This window comes from Anthonomus grandis, chromosome 10, assembly GCF_022605725.1.
Source record: "Anthonomus grandis grandis chromosome 10, icAntGran1.3, whole genome shotgun sequence".
Classification (NCBI taxonomy): Eukaryota; Metazoa; Arthropoda; class Insecta; order Coleoptera; family Curculionidae; genus Anthonomus; species Anthonomus grandis.
The window spans coordinates 15224276-15248735 of NC_065555.1; the positions used below are offsets into that span (position 1 = coordinate 15224276).

At 32.1% G+C, this 24460-nt stretch overlaps 2 protein-coding genes across 3 annotated transcripts in view; one reads left to right on the plus strand and one right to left on the minus strand.

Annotated features, from left to right (window-relative positions):
- LOC126741287 (uncharacterized) overlaps positions 1-24460 on the plus strand; it is a 90669-nt gene that overhangs the window by 47917 nt on the left and 18292 nt on the right. The window lies entirely within an intron of this gene.
- On the minus strand, positions 6308-7940 carry LOC126741289 (uncharacterized). The gene is made up of 2 exons (XM_050447676.1): positions 7801-7940; positions 6308-7538 (listed from the first exon to the last, which is right to left on the minus strand). The coding sequence occupies exon 2, from the start codon at positions 7445-7447 to the stop codon at positions 6626-6628; it is 822 nt and encodes a 273-aa protein (XP_050303633.1). The 5' UTR covers positions 7448-7538; positions 7801-7940; the 3' UTR covers positions 6308-6625.

Sequence of the window (24460 nt, forward strand, 5' to 3'; positions counted from 1 at the left end):
TGAACAAAAATAATGTTAATTTTAATTTAAAAAATAGGGTCTACCTGTACAGGTTGGTATACGTACATACCTACCTACAGAAATTTATCAAGTGACTTGCAGTGATTATTTAAGTTTGACTTTGATGTTTCTGTCAGTTAGTCAGTTGGCATTTTTTGTTTAAATATTTGCTTAAAATGGAAGAAATTCCACAATACAAGAGGAAGGTCGCCATAAAAGCGACCGAAAATCTTTTGCCAGTAAAATCAAGGCAACAGTATGATCGGGAGTATGGCATATTTGGTATTTAAAAAGATGCCAACGCAAATTGTTCTAGTAACCGAAACCATTCTAATGGCATATTTTCAGGAACTGGTAAGGTATTGATTTTATTTTAATAGGTACATATATTTAACAAATTCTAATATTTTTAGTCGGAAAAATACAGTCCTCTTCTGGACCCTCTCTGAACCAAGTATTCCTAAAGGTCTACGTTAATGGTCTATAAAAGTATAGACATCTCGCAATACCATCGTCTCTTTTTTTTTTAAGTTAAATCGAAAAGATATATCCCGAAGAAGTCTAAAGTTTTGGAAGGAGAATAAATAATAACATTTATTAAGAAGACTCCTGATGATATCTACTTGGTACACAAAGTCATATTGGTTATTGGTGTTTTTGGAGGTTTAAGACGAGATGAGTTGGTCAAAATGACAATTGTTGATATTGAAGATAGAAGAATGGTCTTGGTTATAAAGGTACCAGAAACTAAAACTTCAACTTAAGAAAGTTTTACTATCATTGAAGAAGATTTAGGCGCCTTAAATTTAATAAAAAACTTTATTTCTAAAATAAAAATTACAATTTTGAAATGTCCCGGAAAATGTAGCTGATCCCACTATAGAATGGTCGGTGTCTTTTGTGATGATAGAGGTGGCAGCACTAACGCTATTTTGTATAGTTTGTAAATTGTCCATTAAAATTATTTTTGTATAAAATGGATGTTTATCCTTTATTATGAGAGAAATAAAATTGCATAAGCAATAAAATTTCCGAGCATTATCATAATGCCCCCTTATAATGCCCTAGGTGCGATAGCAGGTATTATTGCTACAATAACATATTCAATTTTTAAGATATTATAAATCAATAATAGATAGGTAAAACATAAAGAAATTTATAATGGCCAATAACTGTAATTTTACATGCCAATAACTATATTTGTATAGCCATTAACTGTGAAGTTTTATAAGTTTTTAAATTTGTGTTAATTTTTTATACCCAATGTTATTTTACTTAAAATAAATTGATTTTTTATAAAATTTGGTGTTTTCTTATTATTAAAACATCCATTAAAAATATTTTATTTAAAGACTTTCCCATTTACAAGGTTAATATAATTCGCAATCCCTTAAGTGGCCAATGACTGAACCCGTTACCCTACGTTTATTTTCCCATTTTTAGTATATATGCACGTCATATGTTATGAAACTATAATAATAATAATAATGAAACGACGAGCTAAATCCAGATATTATGTAAGCTTTCTTTTGCGTCAACTAGTGCGACGACAACCCACTTTTAGGTTAAAGACAATTCCTATACGCCAAATTCACCCGAAGACATCCAGAACTACATAAAATTACATTAAATAAAATTAAATAAAAACATCAATTAATCGAATGTTCAAACAACCCTCCATTAACAGCTAAACAATATCCTAACTGATCATAAAATTCATTTCTAACGTTACTAAGTTGATATTGGGAAATTTTATTACATTCTAACGAAATAGCGTTTTGTAACTGATTTAGATTCTCAAATTTTACACTTTTATGAATGACACTTTTTAAATGACCCCACAAAAAGAAGTCATTCGGTGAAAGATCAGGTGACCTGGCTGGCTAAAGTATCCGGCACCGTGGACCAATAATATTGCCGTTAAAAGCATTTTCCAAGCACTCTCTAACCATAGGGGCATTATGGGCCGGGCAACCATCCATTTGGGACCAGATCATTTGATCTTCCTGAACAACTTCTTCCAAGGCGGATCCAATTTGATTTTAAAATAAGTCCTAATAGGTTTCAGCCTGTAGGTTATAGTCCATAAAAAAGGGTCCAATGATATGGTGTCCGATAATTCCCACGAATACATTGGTTTTTTGGGGATATTGTGTCCGAGTATGAACAAAGCGATGTTCATTTTCTTGGCTCCAATACCGGCAATTCAGAACATTTGGTTTATTGTTGAGGGTAAATGTATATTCATCGGTAAAATAAATATTTCTTAAAAAATTCCTATCATTATTTGCTCTTTCCATCATTTTAAAACAAAATGCCATTCTTCGCTCTTTATCTTCTTCCTGCAGCTCTTGATTTTCGAATTTATACGAATAATATTTGTGTTTTTTTTAAAGTGCGCAATACCGTTGTATGATGTTTATTCACCTTTTGTCCAAGAACCCTCGTACTAATCATCTTGTTGTCCTCCACACTCAGTAGAATATTAAGATCTCTGTTTTCTGTTTCTTCGGCTTTATTTTCGATATCCTGAGTTGAACATTTATAATTATTTATTACGGTATCTTTGGACTCTTGACGAACTTATTGACAATACGTTTAATAGTTAAAATGGACGGAATGGGCTTGGTAAGGAAATAAACTGAAAACATTTTAGATACTGCTCTTAAATTGTTTCCCGCTTAATGTCACTTATTTATGGCTATTTTTTCGTTGATTGAATAATTCATACTTATTTTCAAATATCGACTGTCACTGATTTATTGACACTTTTCCTCACGTCAGTGACAATATTCATTTTACTGGTGCCCGTTTGGTTTTATCTGAACCGAAATTTTGCAAATACATTTAATTGAATAATTTAAGATTCGCTTATTAAAATTTTTTAAACTTTGCATAAGGGTTTGCCAGATTGATCTCTTTAAAAAGTTATCTTACATTTTTTCTATAAAATGTACAGGGAAGCCAATAATTGACCCTCTTAAAATTTACATGGGTTTTCCTATGTTAAAACGTAGCTGATCATAAAAATGTTATAATTAAGAAAAACTAGTGGAACTCGAGTGGAACTGGAGGCCCTTAGACGAAAAGTGAGTAATACCATAGAGGAAATTGTCAGTAACGTCACGTCAGAGAACATGAATCAGCTTTCTAGGTTTCTTTCTTATTATATTGTATCTAACTTGGCAAAGCTGTAAAATGTCTTTAAAGCAAAGAAATACATAGAAGGGACAAATAAAGCGTTGCAATCTCATCTAAATAGGCCCCGAACTTTAGAAGGAATTCATCTCTTGATTTATTGCTCTTCCGTTACCATCATCGAACTCACCACGGAACCAGATAGTCCTGCTTGGAAAATACGTTTAGAGTAAAATTTGAAGAAACTTCGTGCAAAATCAAATATATTTGATAAGTATATTCGTATCAGGTATATTTAATATATTTGATAGTTAGATAAACAACAGCTATGGCACAACCAGCAGGAATAAACCTGACTTAGTCACAACACCATTACAAGCTTCAGGAACGGAAAGATCCTTTTTTTATCCTTTTTGCGAAAGCATAATCAATTTAAGAGGAAACAACAAGACAAATTACACATAAGACAGAAATAATTTTTTTGAGAAATCTCAAATAACAGTCTTCAAATCAAACAATTTCACAAGTGCCACCCAACCCTAATGGTTTCTATGACTACCATAGCTTTATATAGTCATACTAGGCTCACTATAAGATGGTGTCTAAATGTTCAACAAAGAGTATCGTGAATTGGATATATACTTGCCTATATGAGTTTACAGCTAAGGAAGTTTTTCAGTCCATCAGAAAGGCCAGCAATTGGAAATCGCCAGGTCCAGATTGACTATATAATTGTTGGCTCAAGAATATTTGAGAACGCTTTTAAAGTTTGGCTAATTATCCTAGAGAAGTGCTAGATGATCCTACAAAGATGACTGATTCTCTTTCTAAGGGAATATCTACAGTGTGTCCCAGGATGAGCGAATTTATATGTAAAAATGACAAAAAATTTTGTAGTTGAAATTTGACCATTTGGTATCCAGCCCTGCTTGATTAAACAATAAAATTTAGCATATTTTTATTTTTTTTAAATAAAGCATTTTTTGATAGGAGTATTTGTTAAATTTTATGAGTAGGTAAAATAGTGTTATGTAAAGTTATTTAAAGTGCAAAATTATGCCCAAATACCGAATTTCATAACCATAGGCCTACTTTGATTTTTACGTTTTGTGTACCAATTAATTTTTTTATTCATATTTATTTATTAAAGAAAAACTAACTAATTTATTTATCTAATAGTTAAATCACTGATCTAAAAGTTACAACCTATCCTCAAAAATATGTTTGTAATAAAATGTACATAGTACGTCTAATTTAACAAGGAAATTGAATTACAAGCATCTCTAATTCTTTGTTTTAGTAATTCCCTGCCATTTAGTAAAGGTTCGGAATAAACAATTTGCTTGAGCCGGCCCTATAAATAGGAATCAGAAATTATTAACTTAGGTGACCTTGGCGGCCACTCAATAGGGCCGCGTCTTCCAATCCATTGATTCGGAAAAGTTCTATTCAACCATTCTGCTACTCGAATAGTGGAGTGCGCTGGATAGCCGTCGTGTTGAAAATAAAGATTTATTCTTTGATTAACTGGTAAAGATCCTAAGTATTATTCAAAAAAATCTTTTCAAAATTTGAAAATACGTTTTTTGATTAAGACCTAAATGGTAAGAGATGGCGCACCATACATTGACTTTTTGAAAATATTGCCTATTGCCATGGATTACAAAGTTTGGCGTTTCATGGGATCAAAACCGACAATTTTGAGATGAAATTTGAGATCATTTGTCATTCATTACATCATTTGTGAAAGAAGATTTATCCAAGAATATAATTTTTTTATGAAAATCAATGTTCTCTAAAATTGTATCGCCTAACCAAGTAGAAAATAATAAACGGCGCGCTTTATTATATATTTTATTTATTTTTATTTATTTTAATTATTTCTAACCTTGGTTTGAATGCTTTAATATCGTTGGCGTGATAAATTCTTTGCAATTCAGATTTGCTTATGTTCAGTAAAGTCCAGTTCAGAGATCTAATAGAATCTTTGATGTGTCGCAGATGCCGCACTAACTAGTCCGTGTGCCTATGTCGTATTTATTGTCGCATGATATACATGTTTAAATGGCAAAATTTTATATTGTTTTTCTATGAAATCATTTTGAATATACGTAAAGCCCCATGTTTTTTACTATTTTTTCTTTTTCTTTCGAAAATGTCCATTTTTAGAAAAAAAATTATATTACAAGAAAATAATATCACAAAATTGACCGCGGACTAAAATCCAAGCATCTTACAAAATATTTTAAACACTTCCAGCACTGACAGACTTGTCACCTCTTATTCAAAAAAGTAGTCCATTTTTCTCAAAGAGACCTCTTGATAATAAAAATACGTTATCACGAACTGCATAACACGTAAGTTAAGCGCTTGCCTACGAACCCGATGGTCGCTGGTTCATTTCTCCACCAAGTCATATTTCACTTTTTATTTTTTGCTTTATTTCCGTTCTCCCGTTCAACTTAACCTCACTCTGCTTGTTTTGTTTACTTCTATTTTATTTAGTTTTGACACCGGAATTAATGTGAACGTCAGCATTATTTTTATTTTGTATGTATTTATTTTTTTGTATTACTTTCGACGTCTTTTTAAAGAGATCTTTAAGGATGGGTCTATCACCTTTAATAGTTGGGAGGGAGGTCATGTGAGGTTATTATTATTTGATGGGTTTTGCCGGTTTTGCTTTTTACACGTTTATGAAAGTGGAGAATTTAGAATTTGGCCTGTATTCGTCTAAATTTTTTGCAGTTTTTACCGTAAGGAAGTGTGTTTTTTTTATTTGTGTTTGTGGATTTGTTTTGGTATTATACCTAAAGACCTTAAAATGTTTTGACCCTGGGAAAATAAGCAGGAAAATTTGGCAAATGAAGAGGAAAGTGTGCGGGCTTATGGAGACCGTGGGTGCACAAGAAAGACAATAAAATTTGTGATGAAACCAATAAGAGTGATCTGGACAGTGATTTAGACTTACCTAGTTCTGATAGTTCATTCTTTAGTGTTTAGAAAGCAAAAAGAAGCAAGAAAAGTAAAAGCTACAGGGGAAAATCAAGCAGTTTTAAAACGTAATTGTTTAAGTACGGACGCCAAACAAATTTATCTAAATGTCTATAAGGAATGATTCTCGATTCACAAATGATTGTAGTTGAAGGGTTCGATATGGACTGTATAATTTATTTGTAATAACTTTAATATTTATATTAAATACAACCGTAAAAGTAACGACTGGTACATAGGAACGGCGTCGTGGTGTGAGCTTATTGAAGACTCTCATTAAACTAACTACGAGCGGTGATGCCGCTGTTCAAATTTGGCCCTAACATGCCGCCCGCCTTGAAATATCAATATCAACATTAGTAATATAAAAAACAAGCAAACTAAATAAATTTAAATTGTTACAAGTGCCTTAGCCTTAAGAAAAAATATTAAACTAACTTAAATAAAATACAATACCAATCAGGCATTAACAGAACATATTTTAAAATTAATTCTATTCTATTAAATTATTTTCACTGATAGGCAGCACACAAAGTTTTGTAACAGCCCGTTTACAACAGGTCCTGTCCTTGCACATAACTGTGGCGACTCGTACGACCTTGTCTTCACCGTAGTGTAATTCTGTGACTCGACCTAGCTTCCATGCTGAAATCGGCAAATTGTCCTCCTTAATCAGCACAATCGATCCAAGCTTCAACAAAGAAGGATGATTTTTCTTCCACTTGACCCGGCTTTGCAACTCCGAAATATATTCTTTGTTCCAACGCTCCCAAAAGTGTTGCACGATTGATTGAAGTCGCTGAAACTTGGCAAGACGATTTTCAGGCACTTGCTTGTAGTCATCATCGGGAAGGGCTGTCATCGGTCTTCCCAGCAGAAAATGAGCTGGGGTCAGAGGTGTCACATCCTCAGGGTCCGTTGACAATGGCGATAAAGGTCTGGAGTTTAACACTCCCTCTATTTGCGTTAAAATCGTGCTAAGCTCTTCGTAGGTAAGTTTAGCTTCACCAATTACGCGTTTTAAATGATACTTAACACATTTAATGCCCGATTCCCATAACCCGCCAAAATTAGGAGCCCTGGGAGGTATAAAGTGCCAGTTAATACCTTCACTAGACAAAGCAGAATCAATCTTATCAGAATTGGACTCAAAAAATTGACGTAAAATTGAATTGGCCCCGACAAAATTAGTGCCATTGTCAGAATAAAGGTGCAAAGGTTTACCTCTTCTCGCAACAAATCGCCGCAAAACCAAAATAAACGATTGACTTGTGAGATCTGTCACGCACTCTAGATGAATACATTTTGTACTCATACAAATAAAAATACATATGTACGCCTTTAAAAGTTTGGGATTTCTAGTTTTTCTGTCCCGAATTTCAATTGGACCTGCGTAGTCAATACCAGTATATGTAAACACTGGTTGGTACGCTGATACTCTACATTCGGGTAAATTTCCCATAATATAATCAGCAGTTACTGGTTTAGCCTTAAAACAAATAACGCACCGTCTAACAACAGACCTAGCTAGGCCACGACCAGAAATTGGCCAATATTGTTGTCTTACAGTATATAACAACTGCTGTGGACCGCAGTGTAAAAGACGTTCATGGGTATGACGCATAATCAAAGTAGTTAAAAAATGTTTATTATGTAAAATTACAGGATGCCTTTGTTCCTCAGAAACCTTCGCCTTTTGAATCCTACCACCTACTCTTATTAAACCATCACTGTCAATATATGGATTAAGGCTCAAGAGTTTACTAGACATTTTTATTTTCTTCTGACTTAAAAAGGAATGATATTCACTGGGAAACGATTGTTTTTGAGCAATTTTTAACAAATTCTGTAACGAGAAATTAAGTTCACTACAAGACAGAGGCCCACAGAATTTCCCTTTATCTCTCAAATTTTTAATAAATCTCAAGACATATGCAAACACCCTTTGTAATTTAATTAATTGTGAAAATTTATCTAAATTAAAATCAGGTGCCTCGAAAACAATAGACGAATGGGAAACAACTTTTTCCTCCGGTATTTCTTGTGGTACAACTGGGAACTCTTGCAAATTATCTGAGCATAAAAAATAAGACACGGGTCCCTTCCACCATAGCTCAAAATTTAAAAGTTGTTGGGCTGAAATGCCTCTGGATAGACAGTCGGCAGGATTTTCCTCTGACCTTACATGAAACCAATCAATCGAACTGGTTAAGGCCTGAATTTTAGTGACTCTGTTTGCCACGAATATTTTCCAACGACTTGGGCAGCCCTTTATCCAACAAAGAGCAATAGTGGAGTCAGTTAAATAATAACATTTATCAATGTTTAACTTGATGGATTCCTTTACCTTATCCACCAACTTTGCAGTAAGCAACGCAGCACACAGCTCAAGGCGAGGTAAACTTATAGTCTTAATTGGGGCAATGCGAGACTTTGATAACAATAGATTAGAAGACACAACCCCATCCTCTGTAGAGCTTACTATATAAACGCAACCTCCATAGGCACTTTCGGAGGCGTCTGCAAATCCATATAAACAAACCTTTAGGAAACCATTGCATAAAACAAACCTTGGAATTTTTAACTCATTTAGAGTTTGAAGGTCTTCACAAAAATGTATCCATTTTTCAGTAAGAACTGCCGGTACTGGCTCATCCCAAGAGAGCTGGCTTTGCCATAAAGATTGCAAAATAAGTTTTGCAACGACAACTATTGGCCCTAGCAGTCCCAAAGGGTCAAATATTTGGCTTGTTACTGACAAAATTACCCTTTTGGTCAGAATGCCCCTACCAGAAAATGATTTTATCGAATAATGAATAGTATCACTATAAGCATTCCAAATGATACCCAAAGTTTTATTTTGTTCAGTTTGGCCAATTTGCAAAATACCCAAAGATATTTCATTATCTACATGAAACTTAGGCAGCAATTCAGGCCTATTAGAAAGCCATTTTCTTAATTTAAAACCTCCAGACTCCAAAATAAATGATATATCTCGTTGAAGCTGCAATAGTTCAGCACTTGAAAAGGTTCCGGCCAAAAGATCATCAAAATAAAAGCAGTTTAAAATAATTTCACAAGCCTGCGGAAATTCATGTTTAAAATCTAATGCCAACTGCTTTAGACATCTGACTGCCAAAAATGGCGACGAGGCGCAACCGTAAGTAACAGTCTGTAGCTCGTAACATTCAATAGAAGCATCCGAGGACTGCGGATCCTTCCATAAAATTCTTTGAAATCGTCGTTCATCGGGATGAATAAGTATCTGACGATACATCTTGGATATATCTGCATTAATGACAAACGGGTAAATTCTAAACTGTAAGAGTATAGACAAGAGATCTCTTTGAATAGTTGGGCCCATCCAGCCAATCCAGTATCTGTCTTGGCTGACGCATCAAAAACTACCCTAAGCTTTGTCGTCAAACTTGATTCTTTAAGAACTGCATGATGCGGTAAATAATAGCATAACCTGGAATCGACGTCGCTGATAGAGAAGTTTTTGACTTTAACCATATGCCCTAAGTCCCGGTATTCATTCAGAAAATCAATATACTCTCTTTCTAAAGACTTATTTTTGTTTAAACGCTGCACCAAAAATGTTAAACGCTTAGCAGCCATTTCCTTAGACATTCCTAATTTGCTAACATTATCCCTAAAAGGAAACTTGACGATAAAATGACCTTTATGATCACGACTATAATTTTGCATAAAATGATCCTCACAAAACTGTTCAGAATCCGAGTATAGCTGATTTAATGTCTCTGGACAATGTTCTAACTCCCAAAATTTTGTCAACTGCATATCAATAACCTCATTTGAAATATCTCTAGAAAAACAAGAAATAACAGTGTTTTCTGAAAAACCAACTTTGTTAAAATTCTTATTAAAATGACCGCCAAAGATCCATCCTAATTTCGTTTTTTGTACAACCGGCAAACCAGGTGAGTTTATTTGTTCATTTAATAAAATACGGTAGAAGATGTCTACTCCTAATAAGATATCAACTGGCCCTGGTATGTTAAAGGAATCATCGGCTAATTCCAAATCAGCAGGCAAATTCCACTGCGAAACATCAAATGACGTCGTGGGTAAAAATTGAGTTATTTTGGAAATAACAAGACAAGAAATAAAATCGCTAAAAAGTCCATTAATTGAAGAAATATTTAAATTTATCCTGGAGTTGACGGTGGTCGTCAGAGCCTCACCGACACCCATAACATCAAAATTAATCTTATGCCTCTCTAAACCCAATTTATTTACCAAACTATCCGTAATAAAATTACTCTGAGATCCAGCATCTAATAATGCACGCACAACATACATCGCTCCGTTAGAATCACAAACTCTTATTTTCGCCGTCGATAAAACTGACAACGTCGTCCCCTGTCCACTCGTATGACCAACAAGTGTCGTCATCGGCTCCGCGACTGCTTCACCTGCGTCTGGGGCATCACGCCTATTATGCTGTTGATCGTCCGGAGTATGGCTACTTGATGAATGAAGAAGTGTATTGTGCTTGAGTCCACATTGGCGACAAGTTGAATTACTACAGCAATTTTCTATGGTGTGAGAGGGATTAAGGCAATTAACACATAAATTCAATTTATTTACTGCTGAACTTCTAGCTTTAACATCCAATTTTTTCAAGGCAAAACACCGATAGACGGAATGATTTTTCTTACAGAAATAACAAACAAATTTGGCTTGCTTTTGTAAGTACGTGGTAGAATGGTGACAACGAACTTTATTTTCGGTACGCGGCAACGTCCTTGGCTGTTTAACAGATTCCAATTTTTCCAAAATTTCGCATCTTGCCTTTAAAAATGTATTTACATCTTTAAACTGGGGCAATTCTCCTGAAATTTGATAAGACTCCCATTCTCTCCGTGAAATTGAATCGAATTTACTAGTAAGTAAATAGACAATCAAAGTGTCCCAATTGTCTGTATTTTGTCCTAAACTTTTAAGCGAGCGCAAATTCTTGTTAAACAAGTCATATAACTTTCTCAAATCATTATGCGATTCTTTAGTTAATGCAGGGTACTCAAACAAAGCCTTTATGTAATTAAAGATAATTAATCGTTTATTCTCATACCTGTCAACCAATAGAGACCAGGCAACAGAGTAGTTGTCATTTGTTACCGATAAATTAGCAATAGCCTGCAGAGGCTCGGCTTCTAAATATGATTTTAAATAATAAAAACGCTGTACATCGCTTAGATTATAATTATTATGAATCATTGCAACAAAAGAGTCTCTAAACTCCAGCCATTTTTCATAGGCTCCGTTAAACATAGGAAGCTTTAGATCAGGCAGCTTAACAAACATAGGAGTATGAGAAAATGTTTGAGTTTGAGCTGATGGCTCCAACTGAGAGAAAGTTTGAGGTTGAGCTGATGGCTCCAACTGAGAGAAAGTTTGAGTATTTGCAGTGCTCTGGACTGTCACCGGTACATCAGGTATATCGTGAATAGACCTTGCAACAATGCTGGAAGTCGCCTTTGCACTTTTACCTGAACTACTAGTATGTGACATATTGCATGACTTAAATTTATTAACAACAATCTTAATTTTACTAATAATAGAATAAAACTCCTCCTCAAAACTAAGTCTCTCTGAAGATTCCTTTTCAATAATTTCATCAATATTTACATTTTCCTGATCAGCGGCACTCAACTCTTCCTCAATGTCATTTTGAATGTCTTCAAACTGGCTCAAGAGAGGTTCGGCTCTGTCTAGGCGACTATGAAGTTGAGTAACCTCCAATTCAGAAATATTATTTAGGTCAAGGGCATCAAAATGGTGTTTAAGTCTTGTCAACTGACCTTTAATACCACCTCTTTTTAATCTAAGTTTGTTTAAATTTGACATTTTAACTATTGAGATATAAATAAAATGTAATTGTACGTATTTCACTAAACAAACCTACCAGAACTGAACAATAAAATAACCCAAATAGACTGACCAAAGTAATAAATGTCAACGGACTTACATGTCTTCCTGATTACCACTTTAGCAATCAAACCATTAACAAACTTGCAAATTCCGGCCTGGGAACTAGCAGTAGTAGGCTCCAAAAATAGCCTCGTGAAGGCGTTGCAAAAATGGCCGCGACAACAGGCACCAAATTTGCCACAATAAATGTAATTTCTACCTCAAATCCGGTTCGTCTGGACCAAAATGAAGGGTTCGATATGGACTGTATAATTTATTTGTAATAACTTTAATATTTATATTAAATACAACCGTAAAAGTAACGACTGGTACATAGGAACGGCGTCGTGGTGTGAGCTTATTGAAGACTCTCATTAAACTAACTACGAGCGGTGATGCCGCTGTTCAAATTTGGCCCTAACAGTAGTGGTGTGCAAAAAACAGCGTTTTTAATCGGGGTTTCCTATAGTACAATTATTATGCCTGTAAAAAAGGGATTAAATTCAGAAGAAAAAGGAAAGATGCAGGACAATCAAAGGGACTTGACACGGAAATTGCTAAATTGCTAAGGAAAGGCGTGTATTCTAAATACAAAAACAATAAGGTTCTGACCATAGAGATGGTTAAGGACACCTTATCGGCAAGGGACAAACATTTCTCAGTCTCAACCTTGCGGAGATACCTGGTAAAACTTGGATTTAAGCTTAAGATGGTTAACAAAAGAGCTGCTGTACTATACTACTACTGTACAAGTTTAAAGTTTTGTTTTGCACAATAAAGTATACTTGTATAATGTAATGCTTTAGAATCCTTATGCTGATGTGCGAGATGAAGTTGGAATCCATAGCGGCAACAGAGAAACTGTTTCCTTTCTTTATGGAAGAAACTGCTAAAGAACAAACAAACATATAAAAGGCAAAAAAACAGAATTTAGAAAATTGCATTAACTCTTTGGGCCAGATTCAAAAGAAAGGTTAAATCTATACAAGTGTTTGGTATCCTCACTATAGTTTTAGGATCCAGTATACTTAAAATGTCGTGTTTTGTATTATAAGATTTTTAGTTATTAGTATAAGCATTTATTTTTGTTAATTTCCATCTAATCTCTCCTAATATGCACAATAACTAAATATGAGGCAAACAAATTAATAAATATTACATTCAGGATGTAAAGTGTGTTTTTTTATAAGTAAAACTTGTGTCTTTTACAGGCATTAGATATAGACAGCTAGATGATTTTTAATGTAAAAGTTTATTTAAAAAAATTTACTTCCACTTTTCTGACTACATAATTACTTTTTATCAAAACAAGTTATTACTAAATATAGAGATGGAGGTTTTCATGAGTATATTATAATATTATATCATAATATGTATTAATTTAAAAAAAAACAATAATAAAGGACATTGAATAAGGCAGTCAAAATCCACATTAACAATCACTACCAAGTAAAAATAAATCTCAAAAAAAGGAAATATATAAAATTTGAAGACAAACCAAAACATTTTATCCTTTTGTGTCAAAAAGTAAATATTTAATGCATTAATCCACACAATAAATGGGCCTAAGTAATTCGTACCACCTATTCTCTCATCACTTGTTATAAACACCACCCCACTGATGGCGCTAAAAACTAAACTTATTAAATTAAAATTTTTGGTTAAACTCATTTTACGTACTTAAATCTTATATTTAAATTAAATATTATCTTGCTATCAACTATCCTGAATTTGTAACTTAATAAAACTAAACCCAAAGATTCCGAATAATAAAGTTTTAAATACAAATAAATGTTAAGGCCGGACCTGTGCAACTTTTCACGCTTCAGTGGCTGTGACTGAGGTCACACGTCTAACAAAATAGTACGTGATCGCATGTAGTCAAATTTTACGAATCAAATGTATAAATTCTTAAAAAAATTCTTAAAACATTTATTTATTTAATGGAATGATTAAATATCGCTTAGAATATTACTTTACGACTCTTTCCACATTAAATTTTGCGATTTAAACATGCATGTCATGTGACAATGCAAGCAACACCGACACACGGACTATTCGCGGCACATCAAAGATTCTAATAGATCTCTGAACTGAACTATACCGCCGAATGACATCCGAGAGTTCTCAGCAATTGACTCTAAAGCAAGGATTGTAGCAGCATCGTTGTCATCGTATCTCTTTTTATGCTTTTTTTTAAATCTCAACACTATGCGTGGCCTCAAAAAGTTTAATTAATCGTCTCGTAGAAGATATTGTTACTTTAATTTGCGGATATTTTTCACGAAAAAGATTCAAAACGTACTTTAACTACATACTATTTCCACTACCATACGATTCCACAATGAAAATTTTCGGTTCCAAATTTAACATTTTTATCTAAATTCTGATATTATTAATAACTTTTATAAACTTTACAATAAGATAATGACATAAATACGTTTTTTGTACATTACTGTGACAATGACAATGTTTTATAGTAGCTGCCACATTTAATTGGGAATGTTAATGTAGCAAAAAAGTAAATGCAGCAAAAAAGAACCCAATATAATAAGCGGCATGCATTCCACGAGCAAAAAATTCCTACCGATCGTAAAAAGTAAAATATTTATTTGGTATTTGTTAATTAATAAATAATTTAAAAATCAAAGTAGGCCTATGGTTATGAAATTCGGTATTGGGAATAATTTTCCATTCTAAACAACTTTTTCCTAAAAACTTTTTTTATATCTTGCCTAGAAATACTACTTTACCTACTTATAAAATTTTAAAAATGCTCCTATCAAGGCATATTTGATTTTTAAAAAATAAAAATATGCTAAATATAATTTTTTAACCAAGTAGGACTGGATGCCAAACGGTCAAATTTCAAGTAAAAATTTTTCTCGTATAAATTCGCATTCGTAATTTTTACGTATAAATTCGCTCATCCTAAGACACACTGTATATGTCGTTCGAGAACGGCGATCCTACTATATCAAGCAATTACAGACCAATAACATGCCTTCCAATTGAATAGAAACTATTTACGTCAGTGCTCAACAACCGAACATATAATCACTCTACTACCAACAATATTCTAGAAGAAAAACAAAGATGTTGTATTCAATGTTAGTTTCGTAAAAAAAGTGGTCATGGAATAGTAATAGTATCTACAAGTTATGCAGAACCCAAGAGCAAAGTCTGAAACAACTTCTCGAATTCAACGACTATGACCGAGGATCTTTCGAGGACCTATAAATCTGTATTACAAAGATCTCGAATTTAATATAAACTCAGCTCGACAAGAACGAACTGCATAAATGGAGTAAGCTATACATGCCAAGCTACCAAAAGGTCTACAGCTGGATAATTTTGATAAATCGTCTTTAGTGGCATGGCTTAGAGCTGGTTAGCTCTATCCAAAAACCGAGGATTTATTTATAGTCATCCAAGATAGAGTAATAAGAATATGGAATTACGAGAAACACTACCTTCAACTTAAAGTCGAAGATGTAATACAGTGCATTAGTCGACAAAACACATTATTGCAGGTTGCCGACAACTTGCAGACAACGCCTTTTTAAGTCGCAACATTCCAGCTACTAAAATTATTTACCAATAACTGGCTTTTAAAAATAGCCATCTTAAAACCTGTATTATATCGAACCATAAGGATGAATCGGACAGCAGTTGATTATAATAGAGCTGAGTTTTTCATTATCATTAAAAACAGTAAAACTATTCTTATTATTGATGTAGCAGTGCTATTGACTAACAGTTTCAGCTAAATTAAAATGGAAAAAATTACAAAATATAAAAACCTAGCTATAGAACTAATCTGGCAGTTGTCCAAAGTCGCTGTAATTCTACTGGCTAATTTGGATAGAGGGGATAATATCAACAAAGCTCTCTAAAAATAATTAGAACATCGGATTATCACCGACCGTCATAACGCATATGCAAAAGGCAGTAATATTCCAAACATGTCACAATAATAATCCAAAAATTCCTGAAGGTGGCTAACTGGGAAGAAAAATGTTTGAAGAAGAAGTGTTTTTTCTTCAAGATACTAGGCCACCTATCACCATAGGATACTATCACCACATATAATAATAATAATAATCTATTTATTTAGCTTAAGCTACAAAAGGGTATACATAATATATAGATAATATAATGCATATTTTAAAAAAAACTTAACGCAAATAAATTGAAAAAAAATTGTGTGCTTGTACAAAATGGCATACAAAGTCTCATACACAGAAAATTTATAAATAAAATTTAAGCCTAAAATAGCAAAAATAAAACAAAATACGAGTTAAAATTGTAAAATACATATAAAATAAATAGACATACAAACTACAACTACATAAAAAAGGTAAAACGACAGGTAATATTATGAAGATTTTTAGATATTCCTGACACAAGGTTCTCTGAATTCTGTTGAGATCATAAAAAATAATAATAATATTCAAGACATATTATAAATTTGTATTATTTTATTTAAAAAATAAGAGCATAACCAATAGAAAGGGTCAGGATAATAAAGGAAAAAAAAGAATATTCCAGGCAGTTAAGATATTTTTCTGTACAACTAAAGTCAATTTTCACGAGTTTTTCAAGTAATCATAGTATAATTTTTTTAGGCAATTAAACTCATTATCTTAAGATAAATTTAAAATTTTCCAGAAAATTAAACTATTTTCGTAAGTGATTAGGCAATTAAGATAAAAGGAAAACTCAGCTCTCGTTATTTGAGCTGCCTTTAATTTAATTTCTAGAACATTTTTAAATTGTTAATTACAAATTTTCGCCTTTTTAGGATTTTTTAAGAGGAAATTATTAACTTTTATTTTCTTTCAAGTAGTTAAATTACTTTTGCACAAAGTCATTTTTTTATAATTAATTAAGGCAACTAAACTCTTTTTTTTACATTTTCAAATAATTAAGTAAAATAAATTTTTTCAACCTCCTGTATCTAAACAAACTTTACATTAATTGCCTAGAAACTAGATTTTCAGAGGGCAAATTAAGGTTTCCAGGCGGTTATAGTATTTCCTGTTTTCTTTCAGGCAGTTGAGGTACGCAAGAGGATTAACATATGAAAGGAAACATATGGAAAGGGGAAGAAAATTTATTTAATAAGTTATGACAACATTTAAATATTCAAGCCTTTCAGACACAAAAATTTAATCACGTTCATATCATAAATTACATCATCAATTTAAGTCCTGGATAAACGTTAAAAAAAATTCTTAATACACATAATAACCCAAGAAAAGGCAGAACCAAGTTTTTTCGGTTAACGTAAAATAATCTATTTTAAAATTGATTAAAATCATTATAATAATGTAACGTGCAGTTAAGTATGAAAATGACTTTTTGTATTTTCTTCTTCTTCTTCCTCAAATACAATTGACTCGCGTCGTATTTCGACGGCTGCCCAATATTGTTGTTTATGGACCTACAGTTTAACGTGGGTTCCGAACCACAATGTTTTGTTTTTATAAGACAAACACAAACAACCATGCCGGGATTCGAACCCGAGACCACACGATTGCATCGTGAACGCTTTGCCCACGGTGCTACCAGAGAAAAACAAACCACTGTGGTGGTTTGTTTTTCTCTGGTGCTACCGGGGTCGTCATTTTTGCATTTTATTTTTATACTACTCACGCATTTTAAAATGTTGGAGAAAAATCTGGATTTAGTGCACGACGGTTGGCATTGGCTGATATTATGGATGATGTGGTTGTGGTAGGACATAAACATTTTCAATATTGCTTTACTATTCTAAGTCGTTAATCGTCGCCTCTAATATGATTAAGATAGGTTTAAATATGAACGTACGCAGAAGGCATACAGCCATCAGAGTTAAAAATCTGAGTTAAAAAAACTAACCTCAGATTCTCTATCAGGCAGTATTCTAGGCCCTTTAGTTTTAATCATATTTACAATAATTATTCTAGAATGCCTGGAATATTTTAGCGGTTATCAATATGTTGATGACAAACTGTTAATAGTTAAACACCAATGCAAAAATTAATAGAAATTTCTATTGAGTTTTTTAAGTCTCCTAAGACTCAATCCAAATCAGTCCAAAGACTGCGGAAATATTTTTTGGCAATGACAACGTGCATGAGTCAAATTGTGATCATCGGCAAAAAATGTGGACTTCATTGACAACTTCATTTAATTTTTTAAATAAATCGTGGGTAAACGATCTCACAATCTAAAATTGATTAGATAAACATGCTTCATCATTAAATGCTGCACTTAATTTGCTTTGCTTACAGGGTCCCTAGAAATAGACGGCCCAAATATTTATATGACAAATGGGTTTTAACTGCTATACAAAACCGAAATTTGTGTAAAATTACTTTTACAATTTCAAATCATAGGACATAAGTATTAAGAATAGGTTTCTCCTATTAGACCCCAGCTTTAGCTAGTTAATTCTAGACCATATTAACAGAATTGTTAGCGTTATGTTAAAGTCACTTTTGTTGCAACAGTAAATTTATGCAAATATTTTTCTTTATTTTGTATAACATACTAGCTGAATGCCCGCGGCGTTGCTCGTGTGAAAATAAAAGAAAAGTCGAAGAGGGCCTCCAATAATAGTAAAAGCAACCCACAATAAACAAAAATAAAATCCGAAGCCACGGCTCAATGATTGTACATGCAACTCATAATACACAAAAATAAAATCCGAAGCCTCGCCTCATTGACTGTACATGCACAATTGCCACGCCGTTTTTCTTGAGGTCAAGGGGCGCGATTAATAAAATATAATTATTAAAAAACCAAAGTATATAGATTTCAACTGTTACTTACAACAACTGATTACAACTGTTAGACTGTGATAAAACCAAGACACAAAATAATTTTAAAAATAATTCGTTAGATGCAGAGCGAGCGATAAGACTGAGTCGAGTCATATCATGGAAGTTAGCAACAGAATCAGAAACGAAAATCAAATTTTTACAGTCGCCCAGATAAGTTCTGCACGCAATCTATTTTTTTACATATTTAAGGATTAAATCTGATTTTAAACATTTAAAATAAAGTTAAGAGAAAGACTATAATTACATATAGACAAAAAAAGTGTAGATTTCATTTTTTTTTCGGTATAAAAGATAAATGTTTGTTAAATAATACATAACTTAAAAAAATCACAGTAATTGTAAAAAAATTTTTTACACCTTCAAACTTGGTGCATAAATAAAAGATAATAAAATACATGATATATCTCAGAGACACACGTTTTTTCAGGGGATGAAGGGGTGTAAGCCACCCCCAAATAGTTTAAAAAATTGTAGTAATTAGTAATAATTTTGTTGCACCTTTAAACTTGGTGTATAAATAAAAGATAATAAAATACATGATATATCTCAGAGACACACGTTTTTTCAGGGGATGAAGGCGTGTAAGCCACCCCCAAATAGTTTAAAAAGTTGTAGTAATTAGTAATAATTTTGTTACACCTTCAAACTTGGTGTATAAATAAAAGATAATAAAATACATGATATATCTCAGAGACACACGTTTTTTCAGGGGATGAAGGCGTGTAAGCCACCCCCAAATAGTTTCAAAAATTGTAGTAATTAGTAATAATTTTGTTACACCTTCAAACTTGGTGTATAAATAAAAAATAATAAAATACATGATATATCTCAGAGACACACGTTTTTTCAGGGGATGAAGGGGTGTAAGCCACCCCCAAATAACTTAAAAATTTGTAGTAATTAGTAATAATTTTGTTACACCTTCAAACTTGGTGAATAAATAAAAGATAATAAAATACATGATATATCTCAGAGACACACGTTTTTTCAGGGGATGAAGGGGTGTAAGCCACCCCCAAATAAGTTAAAAAATTGTAGTAATTACTAATAATTTGACTTTTTTTTAAAAAGATTGAATATTTAGTGTAATATCAATCAACAATTTAATGTGGTTGAATGTGTTTATTTCATAATTTTTTAAATATAGATTTTTATAGGTTAATAAATATTTTATATAATGTATAGGGAACTGGATACTCAAATTCATGATCAGTTATTTCGTTAAGTTCTTTATATTTATCAATTTCGGCCTGTTGTAAAAAGAAAATCATAAAAAAATTAGAAAGACATTTGTGTAAACAAATAAATAACATAAATTAAAATCACCCAAACTAATTAATAAAAAACCTCTACTTTACAACCTCACTAGACAAAACATCTAAATATTATATAGCAAAGTAAGCAAATAAGCGCACAAAATTCCGTCCTAAGTCCAAAATTTTTTATATTATTTGGACTCCTAGTCGTCGGTATATTAACACTTACACCCCTTCATCCCCTGAAAAAACGTGTGTCTCTGAGATATATCGTGTATTTTATTATCTTTTATTTATACACCAAGTTTGAAGGTGTAACAAAATTATTACTAATTACTACAATTTTTTAAGTTATTTGGGGGTGGCTTACACCCCTTCATCCCCTGAAAAAACGTGTGTCTCTGAGATATATCGTGTATTTTATTATCTTTTATTTATACACCAAGTTTGAAGGTGTAACAAAATTATTACTAATTACTACAATTTTTTAGGTTATTTGAGGGTGGCTTACACCCCTTCAACCCCTGAAAAACGTGTGTCTCTGAGATATATCTTGTATTTTATTACCTTCTACTTATAGACCAAGTTTGAAGGTGTAACAAAATTTTTAACAATTACTGTGATTTTTTTAAGTTATTTATTATTTAACAAACATTTATCTTTTATACCGAAAAAAAAATCAAATCTACACTTTTTTTGTCTGTATGTAATTATAGTCTTTCTCTTAACTTTATTTTAAATGTTTAAAATCAGATATAATCCTTAAATATGCAAAAAAATAGATTGCGTGCAAAACTTATCTGGGCGACTGTAAAAATTTGATTTTCGTTTCTGATTCTGTTGCTAACTTCCATGACGTAGTCGAGTCACCTCTCGGGTATCAGTCTCGCTTGGACCCGCCTTGTTGTTATGTCTACCAAAATATAAATAATACAGAGGCACTTTTTCAATCGTATTTATTAATCAGTTTTATGCGATATTTATCATATCGCTGGGGCCTACATTATAAAAAAACATTGTTGCAGTTAATTTGTTTTTCTTAAGTTGATGCTTGCGACTTGTTGGTGCGGGCAGTCTCCGTTCAAACTCCGAAGCCACGCCCCCTTAGTTCTCGAGGTCACGGGTAACAATTTGCCAATTTTTTACCCCTTGTCGGTGGAATTTCGAAAAATCCGTTCTTATCCGGTGCCTACATTATAAAAGTAACCCGTTGGCAAAATTTCACGTTTCTAGCTATTGTAGTTTGGGCTCTGCGATGATGAGTTAGTCAGTCAGGACAAACTCTTTTATATATATAGATAATAAACAATACAGGTTCTTCCCTTCCTCTAATTTTTTTTTATTTGCTAATTTTGATACTTGCATAGTCAGATGCCGGAAATATTAATATTATTATTATTATTGTTATTTACTTTTTTATAAGATAAGTTTCAAGTGCCTTTGAAAAGAAATTAATTTTGTTTATAAAAGTTGAATCTTTTGGGGATTCCGATCTTTGTTAGGCAATGTTATCGATTTTATAATTTTAGCGTTTTTTCTCTAATTCAGTCAAATGTTCACTATATTTTTTAAATTTTAATTAGAATCCACAAGGTAAAATTGGTATTTACAATTCTTTTTTTCATTTCCGTAGTTTCTTCATTAATATTATTTTTCTAATCCATTGAGAGCTAATACTTACTTCTTTCAATTCCATTTTTATTCTTACAATCAGTTTTAGTCAGTACTTCTTTTATAAGAATGTTTCATAAATTCTTCAGATCTGTTTAATATCTACATAAATTTAATTTTTAACTCAATATTATCACTAAAGCTCCTATATTTTAAGTTTTAATTAAATATTTTATGATGAGTTTAATCTGGCTTATCCCCTTTATATCCTTAAATTTAACAGTAAAAACCTATTACTGGTTTGCTGAAAAAGAAGGTGTGGGATTTCCATTTTCGCAAACAGATTTAGTAGGGAATTTTCAACGTAATCGCCCAACAAACTTAACCAATTTCGTAGGTGTCGTGAGCTATTGGGTTTGTTTTGAATGTAAACAGGTGCTTCATAAAAATGACAAACATGTGAAAAAACAAATAAAAAAGTGATTTTACTTTGAACAACATCCTGTCATAAACGAATTTATATTTTCGACGAAAATTATACAGTGCATTCATCGTGAAAGAAACAAATTCATTTAAAATTCAAATATTTCTTTTTCTATTATTTTTCGGACACCTAAAGTGGAAATTAATTTGATACCCTGATAAATACTTGATACCCCAATAAATTGAACACTCTGTATATTAAAAAACTTTACAATTTTGAATACTTTTTGTATAGCATACCATATAATCAGCGGTTTGTCAAATTTGGCGTAATAGACTAATAAAACATACGACATTAAAAAATAAAAATGTATACTATAATATTTATTGCAACTGACGTTGAATTAGTTTTCCATTTACTTCAATGCATTTTTGAAGTCGGTAAATAACTTCCAATTGCACATTTTCAATCACTTGCGGATTGATTAGTCTAATTTTTTGTCGAATTCTTTGCTTTAAATCATCAATATTATTTGGTCTATAAGAAAAAATCTAATGCGGTTATATCAGGTGACCTTGACGGCCACTCAATCGGTCTCTTTGTCCAATTCATCTGTTAGCAGTTGCATTACGAACTGTTCGAAAATAAAAAGTTCTACTTACTTTTTAAGAAATCACATAAAAAATTATTCATCAATTAGTCATAATTTCCCTGGTTGAGACATGCTGTAACCAAAATTCTCATTGCGAAGGACGCATTAAATTAAACGGACAAAAAATAAAACATAGTTGCATGCATAGCACGACCAACCGACAAATTCATTTTTGTTGGTATTATTGTGTCATCTGACTGCCAAATACCATATTTATCTACGAAAAAAATCTCGAGCGTTAGAAATCTATAGTTAAGGATATATTTTAAATAAACTATGCGCCAAACAGTTTATTAGACTAGTTGCATTTTGCATAAAGCCACTACATGCCAAGAAATTGCATAAGTCAATTAAACGCCGTGATACTGGGCACTTGGTTTAGTAATGCAAATAGCAGCTAAGTTCGGTACTTGCATCTGCGATCCAAAGTGAGCAAAACTTGATAGATGTCACGTGATCTGGCACAGAAAAATAGGTAATGTATCACGTGATATTTGTCAAATTTTTATATATTTTCTCGCAGATGCATTTACCGAACTTAGTTAGCAAATATCAACTGACGTTTTTTAAGTGATTCAATTTAAATTTTTAAAAAATGCTAAACCGGACTGCTGTTATACTAAATCGCGCATATAAAATAAATTTAGAGATATGTAGATACCACTAGCTATCTAATATATCTGCCTAGTGCTACTATGGAGTATTTTATACCTTTGGATATGATGGGCAACCGGATTTTGATATTGAAAGTGGGGCAGTAATAAAATTTTTTAGGCAATTTTTAGTTGTTACAAAGAAACTTTAGTTTTATTTAAAATTTTTCAAGGTATGATATACCTATGCAGTTTTAATTTGCTTAGCTTATTATGTTAGTGAATAAAGTGGTTTAGTTTTACTGTAAAAATCTAATAATAAGTAAAAAACATAACCAGACTATTTTTTATCATAACTTCTAAAATGTATTATTTTTTGCTAAAAGCTTACATAGTATAATTTGAAATAGTATCTTAGATATAGCTTGCAAAAATTAGATCTGTATTAGAATTTATCGATTTTTAAGGGCATTTAAAACTTAATTGTGTTTTCCACAATTGTTATTTTGGCGCTTGGTAGCGTTATGCATAACTACGTCCAATTAATCTAGAATAAATGTTCGTGTTTTAAATTTATATATTTTGTTAGTCTCTTACGTCATATTTGACAAACCATTGACTTTAGGCATATGGTTTGCTATACAACCTGTCAATACCTGAATTTTAAATAAATTTGTTTTTTTCATTTCATATTATACTAAAAGAAAAATGTTTCACATGCACTGGTCTGCCTCTTGTCGGTTAACAAGAGTTCAGTTTAATACGAGGTAAAGAGAAACAGAAAATGGCAAATTCGAGTAACCATCAAAAGTTTATTCAAGTTAGAATTTTAAAAGAAGTTGTTTTCTTTATTTCAGGTACTCATCCAATTTTTTTTTAAGTTACCTTGCATTTTTTTTTGAAAAATAGTAAAATAGGATCTAGTTTATTGAAAACTTTTTAATTAAAAAAAAGAAATCTCAAAATTTTGACTATTTTTTTAAGGCTTTTGCTTAACTTTTTTTATGCTAACTTTATTCACTTTC

Bases quoted from the DNA above. Each gene is read 5' to 3' on its own strand.
- LOC126741289 (XM_050447676.1), bottom strand. From the start codon at position 7,447: ATGAGTACAAAATGTATTCATCTAGAGTGCGTGACAGATCTCACAAGT.